This window comes from Pipra filicauda, unplaced genomic scaffold (assembly GCF_003945595.2).
Source record: "Pipra filicauda isolate LSUMZ 115617 unplaced genomic scaffold, ASM394559v2 scaffold391_size691406_pilon, whole genome shotgun sequence".
Classification (NCBI taxonomy): domain Eukaryota; kingdom Metazoa; phylum Chordata; class Aves; order Passeriformes; family Pipridae; genus Pipra; species Pipra filicauda.
In genome coordinates, this window is record NW_024104522.1 from 207,315 (window position 1) to 220,945 (window position 13,631).

At 41.6% G+C, this 13,631-nt stretch overlaps 1 protein-coding gene across 4 annotated transcripts in view; it reads right to left on the reverse strand.

The window, feature by feature from the left end:
• LOC113994277 (septin-2) overlaps positions 1–13,631 on the reverse strand; it is a 35,102-nt gene that overhangs the window by 4,197 nt on the left and 17,274 nt on the right. For all 4 annotated transcript variants that reach the window (XM_027733154.2, XM_039385061.1, XM_027733152.2 and 1 more), the window contains exons 8-12: positions 13,061–13,162; positions 12,126–12,271; positions 11,047–11,130; positions 10,075–10,132; positions 3,890–3,983 (exon numbers count right to left, since the gene is read on the reverse strand). In XM_027733154.2, coding sequence (XP_027588955.1) covers positions 3,915–3,983; positions 10,075–10,132; positions 11,047–11,130; positions 12,126–12,271; positions 13,061–13,162 — 459 coding nt within the window. In that variant the 3' untranslated portion in view covers positions 3,890–3,914. The remainder of the gene's footprint in view (positions 1–3,889; positions 3,984–10,074; positions 10,133–11,046; positions 11,131–12,125; positions 12,272–13,060; positions 13,163–13,631) is intronic.

The window sequence follows — 13,631 nt, forward strand, 5'->3', positions numbered from 1 at the left end:
ATACTAAAAGAATTTTCAACATCCTACAGATATTTTAAGTGCAAGATGCTTGGGTTTCTCTTTTATATGAGCATATTTCCCTAACTATAACTACATTTCCAGATGGCTGTATTAGCTCTCCATAGCCTGGCTACTGTCACTGGCTTGTCCCAGTATGATCCTGACGTTGAGTGAAGACAACAAACCAGATTTGTAAGAATAATGAGAGGAAAACAGATTGCAAAGAGATACACTTTCAGAAACAGAGAGGGAAAAGGAAGAAATATCCACCAACAACCACTTAATTTGATAAAATAATTCCAGCTTTTCATAATAATCGCTCATCTGAGATGGACAAGTTCAGGAACTAGTCAATATGCTCCTGGAATTACTGCAGGCTTATTTCAAAAGCATTTTGTATTGGAGTACCCAAATAAAATTAAGCCTGTTTTAGGTTTTGGTAACTTATTCCCCCTTCCATCTTTCTCTTCAAACCTTTATTTGAACTGTCAAGTATAAGAAGCTTCAACCCTTTAGAGCAATCTTGTGCTTTAGAAGAAAAAAATCTGAAAAAGATTAGTAAGGTGAATCTATCAAAAGTTAGGGTAAAAACAATTGTTACTGCTTATTCCAAGAATATTTTGGTGTCCAGCTGTGCTCTCATTGCCTGCTACAATCTCCTCCACTGCACTGTCTGTACACAGAAGCTATGAAATGTTTAGAGCAAACAGATAAAAGGGCAGGTCAGCACCCCTGTTAGGCTGCACTCAAAGATCTTGTTCAGCACCCTCTGTGTTCACAGGCCTTTGCCAAAGCTGCAGCTGGGAACAGGAGTGATCAGAGTGCCACAATCACCTTCCCTTCCCACCTCTGACCCAGGCTCCACCAGCGCTCGTCCTCCTTGCCTGTCAGGATTCCGCTTCTCCAGAGCAGGAGATCTGTCCGTCCATCCATCCCTCTGGAAACCTGGGGCACGTTCCCTGTGTGTGATCTTTGCCTCTGTCACCCTCCTCGTACCTCAGCCTTGAGAGCAAAGGCTGGAAGGAAATTCTCCCTTTGCCCTTCCCATAAACCCTTTAAAGCTGCCCCTATTCAAAAGGGATCAGGCAAACCAGACCTTCCAGTCATCCCATCTGTGCAGCACCTCATGGGAATACAGACTTGTCAGGCTTTTTGGCAAGGTTTTGAGCTTAACACTTTTTATCATTCTGCAATGCCAGACTCCTTCTAGAAAACCCCAAAGCATCCAGCAATCTCCTCCCCACCCCAAAATACATCTGAAACCAGAAGTGGGTATTTCACATACTTGGATATCAGCACGTTTCATTACCCTACTGCTTATTCTCCAGCTCTCATCTCTGAAGGTTTTTACACCATACTTCTCTTTTCCCAAAATACCTGAAAACATCTTTATATCTGTGCTTTATGTAGGGAAAAATATTTTAAGGGACTTTTGAATAAAATAAAAAAATATGTATGTATCCAAAATAAAAAGGAGTGAAAATAGTAAATTTTATATAAACTGTCTATAGAGTGACATATTTTTCTCAGTATAAAGTAAGGGTGCAAAAGAGCAACTGGAGAAGAGACTGTGGATTCAGTAGCAGAGCTGATCCTTTAAAGTTGTCGTAAAACTAGAACCCAAGAGATGTTCAAGATAAGCTGTGATAGAACAAAAAGATTGATATCAAGTATATTTAAATTTGTTGTCAGTTTGGTTCTGTTAATCACTGTGTTAATTACGAGTTTCCTGGTTTCTCTAGAAATAGCGAGTTAAATAAAATACAGCAAATAAATCTGATGGGAATGCTGGAGGTTGAACTCGTCATTCCTCCTGAACTGCAAAGTCACTTAACATGCATGAGAGAAATCTGCCTAAGGGTAAGTTCTGGGTGAGGATTCACTTCAACATGCTGCCAGGATCATATAGCAACACCCTGGCTCAGCAGGACTGCAACTGCAGTTCTGACTGGGCATACTGGCCAATAACTTACACCATCAGCATCTCAAGGGTAACAAAAAATAAGTTCAAAACTCTTTCCTGAAAGCATTCTGTCAAACATGATTTCCACAGCAGCTGCAGAAATGGAGCTCAGCGAATTCCAAAGAAACAGCAGGACCTCCACGTATGAAGATCTCATTCAAATCCTTCCCAAATTTGTCCCCACTCAGTATGTCAGACCAATTAACTTCCTCGAGATTCAGTTCCAACTAAATCACAACAAGATCAGGGGAACACTCAGTTAAATCTGCAAATCTCCCCTGCTTAGCACCCTCAGTGGTCCAAGCTGCACTCCAGGTCAGCAGTGTGAGGGACCCACAGGGTAACACTGCCCTGGGCACAGCAGCATGGCCTGAACTCTGTTTGCTTCCGTAGCCATGGCTGCAAACTCAGCCTGGGACAAACTCTGCTCCAGGCCAGCTTTAGAAATACCAGAGCCAGTATTGCAGAAGCTGTGACACACAGGGAACCTGGGGCCATCACTGGCTAGCCATCAGTGGGAATACTGCATCCCATCAGCCCCCAGAGCCTGACTTCACAGCAAAGCCAGCATCTAGGAACTCAAGACACAGCTCTGAATGCATTTGCACCATTTGCCATCCTCTGCTCTGCAAACAGCTATGGACAAGGTTATTACACCTACAGTGGGTTTTTTCTGACTGAATACAAGTGTAAAGGTGCCATGTGATTAAACATGATTTGTAAGTTGCACAAAGAATTGAGCTCCTTTGCAAAAAACAACCATCTACACTGCACTACTGTCCTGCAGCAAACAGCCATTGCTGTGCTCAGAGTTTGGCCACGTGATGACAAAACAAAGTCACCATGAAAACTTGGAACCTTCAGTTCAGACTGAAACACTTCCCAGTATTGAACAGGCTCCTGCCCAGGGAATGAGGGCCATGTCAGACACTGCTCCTGCACACACTGCATGGTCAGCCACAAAATTATCCTCAGGGTTTAAATTCCAACTCTGGGAAAGCACATCTTAGATGGAAGTTGGAAAACATGATGTGAAGACTCCTCTATCTTCAACAGTTGGAACTGTGACAGTAAGAAACCTGAGAGTGCATTACTTCTTTCCCTTAACTACTTCACTCAAAGATCACAGTGAACATACCAGTAAAACCATCAACTTCTGCTTAAATCAGAATCCAGTGAATAAGTTTATTTCTTAAACTTTTTTTTCTTCTTTATGTAAACAGGAAGACTGAAGGTTCAAATAAAGGCAACAAAAAAATCTCCTTATTTTAGGCTTGGAATGTTGGCAGCTGCCACGAGGTCATAAGGGATAATATAATCCATTTTATTCAAGCTTTACATTCCACAAGACCAGCAATCACAACTAGAGTATTAAGCTGAAGTATTAAGCAACAAGACTCCTCATATCCTTCTGTTTTTCCTTCTTGCATTTAAAAGAAGAATTATATCAGAAGGGCTGCATTCTGAAGAAAGAATTAATATTTGCTACAAGAATTTTTTTCTTTGCTCGCTCTGATCCCACCTCATACATCACACACACCACCAAGGGAGTCTGTACTCACTGCACATGACCAGCTCGTAAAATTCTGTTTGGTTCTTTGAGAAAACTGTTATAAATGCAGCAGCCTGCATACCCCAAAACACCCTAACTTTTGTTTACATAGAAACAAATCAATTTTCTGAGCAGCTTGTGCTAACAGAAACAAAGCCACATGATTCAAAGATAAGGCACTGAGGATAAGCATTTACAGGTCTTAAAAACAGCTGCAAAGGTAACATTTGCACAGATCTTCTTTTCCAGTCTACCCAGAACACCACTCATTTCTCCTCTGTAAGTACTGTGAAAGCAAGTCCAAAGTGCAAAATTAACAATAACCACTGTGAAAGTCTGATGTAAGAGGAGGAAACAAGTGAGAAGAGCAATACCTGATGCATCCAGGTGTCAAACACCTCAGTCATCCCCGGGCTTCATCCTCATCTGGGCTTGCATCTGGGCAATCATCTCCTGCATGCGGCGCAGCTGCAACAGAGACACACCCACTGGTTAAGCCACGGCAGGAGGAGGCCAAAAATCCAGGACACCATACATCTTTTTCCTCCATGGCAGAATGCAGATCCTGTTTTCGTCCTCACAAGCTCGAAATGTTCAATAATTCACATAATTGAATACTTTGGTTTTCCCCATCTCACACTCTTCAGTTCATTACATCTAACTTTCACAGAAGAATACTTATAATGAAAATTAAGCTATAAAGTCCAACTCTTTTGCTGTTTACAGACCTGTGGATCCCCATTTAATCTGCAGTAAGAAAGGCATGTCCTTTTGGCATGCAGACATGCACCTGAGCGAGCTGAAGCAGCTTTGCTCTGATACAAGTGCTCAAAGCACAAGACCATGCAAGAACACTCAGCCTTTGGCTATCAAAGAACTCTGCAAATTTTTAGCAACAGGAACAGCTGAACAAGCAGCCAGGATTTAAAAACTACTTCAAAAGAGAAACAGAAAGATGTTTATAAAATTTGAAAAGCCAGACTAAACATATAAAAAAACAATATTTTTTAAATCTAAACAATGATTTTTCATGGAAATAATTGTTTTCTTAAGGCATTTTCTTATAACACTTATAAGTTGGTTTCCATCTCATAAAAGGCCAGTTATACATAATGGGGTTTTTTTGTTTGGTTGGTTGGGTTTGGGGGTTTTTTAAATAACATTAATTGGAACAAATGTTCCTAAGAAAGAAGAAAGATCACTAATAGAGATTTTCAAAATGTATATGCAAATACCTCTAATTTGGTTTACAAATGACTGGTACTTCCTTCCAAATGCAGGTGGGGAAGCTTCACATACAGAACTACAAATGTCCTATGTTACAAACTGGGAAGGAAATAGGCTCCTATTTCCATGCACGTTGCATAAAGTATGAGTCTATCTCAAATTGGAGGTCATGTAAAAATCTGAGGCTTGTATAGCAAGTTGTCATCTTATTGAAGTAGAGAATTGCTTTCAGTTATTTGCAAGGAGGTCAGGGGGAATTCTAACTCAAAACAGTGTTTAAACAATCATACTGTACTTTCATCCAGTGAACCACATTAACTATTGTGACACTCATTACTGCATCAGATTCAATACAAAAGAATCTGAGACAAATACTTGATTGCATGTACATGGTGTTGAGCTGTTGGTTTGGGCTGTTTGAAAAAAAAAAAAACCAAAATAAAAAACAACCACAAAACAAGAAAAACCAGAAAGAAACATCACAGAACAGAAAAAATAAATTGCAGGTGCCCATATCACTTTTCCTTGCCTGGTCTCAGATACAGATTTAGGAAATGGTAAGAAACTGAAGATTAACTAAGGAGTAAAAAACAGATTGCAGCATAGCCAGCAGTAACAGAGCTTGCCCAGAACTAGCTGGCTTATGTACTTATCCTCTTGCTGCAGCACAGGGTTCAGGAGAGGCTAATTCAGGTTCCTGTGACTGCAGCAGAGATGCCCTCTGACAAAAGGAGATTCACACAGCAACAGCATGAGATACAGCTAAGTCTGCAAGGATTATTATAAACCCATCTACATCTTTCTGCTAAATACTCAAACCAAAAAGCTCCTGATCAGAAAGATGGCATAATGCTGCAGCAAGGAGGAAAAAAAAGCAGAAAGTTTCAGAAGTGAGAGCTGCATTGATTCCATGATACAATAAAAAAAGAAGTTTCAAAGATCCATCTGTAAAAATGTAAGACACCTGGTCTTTTGAACTGTCTCTCTGCAGATTTACCACCAGAATAAAACTAGCTTTTTGGAAGCTCTCCTACTTGAGCTTTCCCAAGAGCACTCCAAGCAGAGCCATGAAACATTCCCAAAATAGGCACCCAACAGTAATGACAGGGGAAGATATTGCTGCCCAAGTACTATGGGGATTGCTCAGACACAGAACTCTGCTAATAGCCAGCATCACTGTAGGACTTAAATACAGCACTGAGACTTGCATTTTCTTAACCTTCATGGATAAAAATCTGCCCATACCATGAGAGAAATCAGATGCTGCACAGGACACAAATGTAGGCAGCACCAAAGCCCCATGAGACCAACTCTGCTCTAACATTAATATTGTAACAAGATTGTCCTTTTCCATTCTCATGGGGAGTTTTTGAGACCTACTGGTGAAGTCTCAGTCTCGTCCATTAGCTAAGTAATGGCAAGTTTCTGAAGCTATTCCAGTGTAATTCAGTAGAAAAACTTCCAGGCACAAAGCCTGTGAAAAAAACTACGCAAAACCAGGCACACTGTTGTCTCCTATGGCCATTGGGAGGTAAGTTTCTCTTCCATAAGGAAAGTTGGCAAAAAAAAAAAGAAAAAAGAAAAACAGAAAGGTACTCAAGCACACCTATTTTTCACTGCATCCTGGGCTGCATCAGCATTTTGATTTGGTTTTCACTGAGCATTTGCTATGCAAATAATGGTTGCTTTTTGCTGTGAGACTGTGGCTCTCAAGCTCTAATCAAACTTACAACTACCAGTTTCACAACAGTATTCTCAGCAGACAGCCTGTGAGCAACAATAGTTACCACAGCAAAACCTGGTCCCATAACTACAGGACTGCAGTGCTGAACTCAGGGAGGATGCACACCTTGGGCAGGACATGGTTTGCACAGCAGGAATCCTGGCAGCTCAGGAGTGGAGTTAAAAAAGAGAATCCAGCTGTATTGCGCTCGAGTGGTAACAATTCCTCAAGTAGAGGATGGGCCATAAGAGCTGTTCCTCCACATCACAGTACACACCAAGAGCAGCTCATGTTCACCTTACTGGACCTCCTGCACAGACAGAAACAACCCTGCTATTAATAGAGGAGAATGTAAAGAATCACACCAAAGACTGGCACTGATGTCACATCCACATCTGTGTTCCCTTTGCTGTTGGGGACTGCGAGCATCAAGGCCATAAAATGACTTTGATCTTGCTCAGCAGCAACTCCTCTCACTTGTAAGAGCAGCATTAATACATTCACATTCAGGTCCCGAAGAACAGATGCTCCAACATGACAGCATAGGGCCAATGCACACCATGGAAAGGAAGCCAGGAAATAATGTTTGGAGATCTGGTAAAACAAATCGTTCCTGTGAGTTCTCAGATAACAAAAGGCAAAAGAATAAACTTAACCTTGACATAAACACCTCTTAGTTTACTTATGTCAGGACTAAAATTTAGTTCAACCTGTCATGTAACTACTGCAGCAACACAGAAAGGAAACAAACATTTAAAATAAGACTTAAAAATGAACCACGCACCTCCTCAAAGGTATCCGTGCCCCTCACAGGAGTCACGGATACACAGCCTTCAGCAGCACTTGTGCTGTCTCTTCACATAAAAGTTTCCACATTATCTTTCAAGAAAATACTTCCACATGTCCCTGCACTTCCAGGCAGTGACCTGCACACACTCCTCACACCCTCACCTCCCCTAGGCCACTGCTGTGCCCTCTCTGACTCCCACACTGACCCAGAGCTCCTCATCTCAGCTGCCAAAGGGTTAAACACCCTCACAAGGTGGAAGGACAGGAGCAAACAATTTCAGCAGTGTGGTTCGTTCTACCACACTCAGCCCAGTGCTGAGCAACTGCACTGGAAGCAGTGAGAGAAGATTTGCCCAAAGCCTCAGAATAGCTCACTGGAGAAACCAGAGAAAGCTCAGTCCTTGCTGTTTTCATGTAATCACAGCCCTAACTGTTTTCTGGAAGAACTACCTCTCGAAACTTTGAAAGGTTTTTATTACGAGATGTTTTCAGAGTAGGAATAATAGGGCACAAAACTACACACTTTAACTTTGTGCCCATTTGCACTACAACATGAAAATAATCTGTACTGCATCTTTACAGTAAGGAACATGAGTATCTTTATTCTTATTTTCACTTCCCATCTCAGAAAAACAGGTCATCACTTGCAAATGAGCAAAATCACAAGAAGATGGAGCAGTAAATCCAAAATGACAGATTAGCAGTTCCAGATTGCTGAACTGGGGACCACATCCTTTGGCATAAGAAAAGATCATTTAGCAAAAGTGATGCCTTGATAAAGATGATCCTGGCACTTGCCCAAGCATTCATTCCTTCCAAGGTTATATAAACCTCACAAAACTGTAAATAGAACTGCAAGCACCGTTACTGATGGGAATGCAAAACAGGAGGGGAAATGGATATTTGTTTTCTCTGTGAAGGCCATGGAATGCAAGCCCATTTCCTCTGTGCCTCTTTCCTCCACAGATTTTTCCCAGTCTGAACCTTAGGGATGATTTCGAGATGAAGAGACTTCATACCAGCTTATCTACAGAGGATTCAGCAAAGCCTCTTGATCTCCTTGGGACAGCAGAATGCAGAAGTTAAAATGTATTTGTTTTTTCAAGTTCTAACCTAATCCTCTGCGACTTCAGCAGCAATTATTCAGAGATGATTAGCCCCAGAGGAAACTTCCAAAGACTGTCCTCCAAGAAATTCAAAATTTCACCCCTTTAGCCACGTTACATAAAAGACACATTCCATATTATATATGTGTGTGTATATACATTTAAAACTCTATCTATACATTCAGACAGAGTGGTCAGAATAGACCAGTATATAATAGTGTGCCTGCCCTATCATGAGTTTCCAGAGGAAATGGTTATAGGAGAATTTTTTGAGACATAAATCTTAAAATAAATAGTTCTAAAGGATACCCAAGTTTCTACTTAACTATTAGACATGTATGATTTATAAAGTTCAAATAACAGGAGAAACAGCCATGACTGCCTGAATCTCGGAAGCACTGCCTACTGAATCTCGGAAGCACTAAGGACAAAAAAGGAAACCAAAAAGCATTTTCCCAAAGTGCTCCTGAGAGAGTCCAGGCCCCTGGACTGTGGGACAGCTGCTGGGGCTGCTGCTCTGCACACCCAGCAGGCACAGGAGGCACTGACTGGGCACACAACACTGCACTGCTCCCACTCCTGGGGGGGCACAGCCAGCCCAGGGCTCGTGCTGCTGGAATGGAGTCACACAGGGATAAATACACAGCTCATCCAATCTCCACTAATTCATATCATTAAATATGGTGATAATGAGCCGCTTCTGCATTTCCTTTTAGGAACATTTCTGCTATTTCTGTCAATATGCCATGGTTAGCCAATAGCTAAGCAGGGTTAGCTATTTTTAAATATGGATGCTATAAAGGAAGAAGGAAATGCACAGACCAAAGCAACATCATTTCAAAAATTTCCATGTATGGGAGTCATTCTTTCACCTCAGAAGCACACAAAACTGCTTGCAGCTCTTTATTTCTTACTCCAAATCACTGCACATATGCACTGATCTTTTAAATCACACCTTCCTGCATTTATGGACTTGGATCCAAGCTGAATTGCGTAAAAGAAGGATAAACACTAAAAAAACCCCACTATCTTGCAATTGGCAAAAAGCCTTCAGTTTTCACATTGCAAGCAATCATAAGCACTGGCAATGTACTCCTTGAATTTAAATACTGGGCTAGAAGTTTGAGTCTTTACAACTTTAGCATAAAAATACTAAGTTGAAAAGCCTAGCAATAACTTGGAACCAGAGTGAGAAATCAGAGTTTGGAAACACCAAATCCACAAGTTGAAGATGCAACAGAAATACTATTAAGTCAGGATTAAGATGAAAAAACATTCACATTTATTTTATCATGGAAGTTTTGAGACCCAACAGCCTTTTTCTACTCCATAGCCACAAGCCATAAAAAGAAATGTACTGGTAACATGCTTGCAGTGAGTACCTGCACATCTGAAATGACCTCAGACTGTCAGTCTGTCCCAACACACTGTTTAAAGCAGCACACGTAGCTAACAAACATAAACTGATTTCAATACTTAAAATAGCAAATATTCTTATGGAAAATTAGCACAGGGATGGGAAGTGATAAATATCCTGCCTAGCACCAAGAGTCCACGGGCCAGCTCCCACCCACAGTGCCCCTGACTCTGACCCAAACTCTGCCTGGGCAGCTCCCCTGTCCTGCTCTGGGCTGTTCCACAGCTCCAGCTGCACACACTGACACTGCAGCACAGCATGTTACACCAAAGAACAGCTTCACAGGTTCCCTCTTACCTCAGCCTCCTTCTGCTGCAGGATTCTGTCCTTGTCTACCACTTCCTCTTCAACAGGCCTATTGAAGAAAAGAATGCATTGATAGTATAAAACACAGAACTAAAAACCTCTAAGAACAGATTTAAGGCTCATATTTCAATTAATGTAACATTAAAAAGGCTACATGTCTCTGCACAGGGGAAATTGGGACATTCTTAAACCCATGCTTCCCTTTTGTAAAAGGCCATCTTTACCTCACCAGCTCCTGCTATTCACTCTCCATTTCTTAAAATTCCATTTCTTCACTGCTATATGGATTTTTTTGCAATTTAATGAAGAGATTTCCCTCACTATCTACCCATGGTACAAAAATCAAATCAATAAAAAGCTGCGTAGGTCATTTCCTTTTCTCTTTAAGATCAAAATGCTTTGCTGAATACTTAAAGAACAAGTGGAGTATGGACCAGTTACTAACCATAAAGATGCAGGAAAGGTACATGCATTTTTTTTGCATTAAGTTGCCAAGGACAAAAATCTTACCAGGAAGAAAAAAAGAAAAAAATTTCATAAAACCCAGACATTATCAGAAAATTTTGATTGGTCAAAACTCTCTTCAGCTATATATGCAGGAGCAGAGAACAGCCACCATGGCAGTCCTGCAGTAACTGGAGCAGCAGTGTCCTGCCTGATCAGGTAAGCTGGGGCCTATTTAAATGTGCCCACTCGTGTTTCCTTCCTCCAAGCAGACATCATTTAATAAAAACCTACCTTGCCTGCAGCCCACTGCACAGAGAAAAGGGAATGGGTACAGAACAAGCAGCCATTTGTAAGCACAGCACCCTGCTGTGCATTACTCCTCTTCCAGAAGTGTTTCATACAAGTTTCAGTAATTCCATAGATTGGAATCTCATGAGAAACACCCAGGGATTAGCTGGGAGGAAGAGCAAGTGCAATGTCCCAGTGGAAGAAGGACTCCCAGCAGCACCCACTTACTTGCCGGTGCGTTTGAGCCGCTCCGAGCGGAAGTTCTCGTAGTGCAAGTCTTGGGTCACCTCCTGCAGGTCCTGCATGTGTGTTCTGGAACAGGCAAAGGGCCATTGAACACTGTCCATCTCAGCAAAGGAAAGAAAATCACCCCTTTTATCTTCTATTTCTGTTTTATCCAACGGATGCATTTCCCAGAAAAGTAAACCCTTACAGAGCCAGCCTGCCGTAGAGCCAACAGAGCTCCCTGGTCTTTAATTCACAGCTAAGTGCCCCCAGCATTGTTCTTCCCAGACCCAAAGCACGCTGTCCTTCTCTCACTCACTGCTTTAGGTGACTTGTTTACACCAGTCTTTGCAGCATTAACAACCTTGCAAAGACAGTTATTCAGAAAAATCCTGTAATTCCTGAAGTATGTTATGAATCTGAAGTGCTGTTAGGTATAATTTGTAACAGAACTAGGTGGAGCTGCTTGGCTCACACAACAGCTGACACTGCCTAACGCCTTCCAATTGTCCGGGAAGAGGAAAACCCGTTTGCTCCCAGTGCCCAGCAGAGGGCAATCCCTGCCCAGCCAGACTGACTTGGGAACGACACAATGGAATTCCATGTCCAACAACAGCAGAACATCATTTATAAAAAAATCCCTGGAAGCCATTTACACAGGCAGAATACCCGTATCAGCTCAAATCAGAAAGGGGCGGGGCATCACATCTAACAAAGCACTTCCTGCACTGCCAGGAAAATTGCACTTTGCTTTTAAGAATACTTTTCACTTGGAATAATATTTTAAAAGCCTCCCTGCCCACCGACTGCACCGTAACAAAACTTCAATTGAAACGTAAAGCCACCAAATCAGTTCCCATAAAGGCATAAACCCACATATATCTGGCAACGTAAAACACAGAAAATATTTTCTGAAGTCAGAGATCAGAGGGTACAGCAGCCCAACAAGCTGCAGGGGACTAAGATGTCACTCTGCACTGCCATGAGAACCAGTTTGGAGTGAAGGATTCCTGCTGTTGTACGTGCAGTCACTGTCCCAGTGACGTCAGCCCCAGAGAGGGGACCATTGTCCCGTTACTCACACCAGCATCGTGCGCAGCTTGAGGAAATCGTTGTGCTCTGGATTTTCAACCTCCACAACTCCCCAGGGATACAGGCGGCCTCTGATTTTTTTCCCTTTCACCTCAATTAGTTGATTGGATCCAATAACAGCAAAGGGAATGCTTGCCTAGTTGAGACAGAAAAACAAGTTACTGGTTTGATTTCTGGCCGGTTGATGTCTGTATTTTGTCCTTTTTTTTAAAGAAAGCACAAAGACTTAAATAACAGACAGGAGAGAGGGGAAAGAAATGTTGACAAATGCTCTCTGCTAAAACCCTTCCCCATCGGAAAAGCAATAAATCCTACTCTAGGCAAGGCACCCTCTCCCAATGAACACCTGTAGCTCTGCGAGGCTCAGCTGTGTGAGCAGAGGCCCAGAAGGAAATGACGCTGTGCTCTGGAACACCTGACTGTTCCAGCACAGTCTGGGCACGATGTGTCATCTGCCACAGCCAGCGTGGAGAACAGCCAACACAAACACACTGCACACACAGACTGGAGGAGCTGGAGAGAGAACTGCAGATACATTCTTCAAGCACCTTTGCAAATACCACAGTGCAGAGAGGAAATTACTGCAGTAAAACCCTTATTATCTCATCTAACGGGAGGAAAGTTGTTAATCAGTACAGCAACCATAACACACACTCTCTCCCTGCGTGCTGAAGCATTTGAGTCAGAACACAGACTGCAAATTATAGTTCCTGGTGAACACTGGCTTTTCCCTTAGAAGAGAAGAGAAAGTCACAATACTACCTTTGGAATTCTGATGAAACAGAGATTGGAATAATAAGGATTATAATTCAGAGTCAACATCCAAAGATAACTGGAATTTTCAACACCTTGTAAAAGTACCCTTAGGCATATTGTAGATTGAAGAACTACTGCAGCAAAATAATAAATTAGGAGGGAAACTTGCCTTTAAAACTCTAGTTTGCTCTTTAAACTCCTCATCTTCATCAGAATCTGCATCAGGGAGCTGATAAATCCTAATGCCGTGTTCAGAAATCTCATCCAGAACCTGAAAGTTTACAAAAAAGGAAGAATAGTAAATTCTTATTTTATGAAGAGGTATTCAGTTAAAAACATCTATCATTGATTTACTAGTCTGTCACAAATAGGCACCTGATTCAGTGTCCAAAGTACCAAATAACACAGGCTTAAAGATTTTTTTACAAGGCACAAAAGATAAATGCATTTTTAGAAAACATAGCAAGTAAATTATTACAAAATGCCAGAAGATTTACATGGCACATAATACAGAGCAGACAAAAGCAAAGTGAGGTTATATGAAGGAAGAATAAAAGCAATGAACTTGGAGAAGGGATTCATTAGTTACAGCATCAAAACCACTCAGCCCATGCCACAGTATATTTTTGTGCATTTAATGTGTAAAAAAATTTAAAAGACAGTTTGTATTGCCTCTCCAATCAAGAGACAAAAGCTCATTATCTACTTAAAACTGGAGAAAGTCATTAAAAATCCAGTAA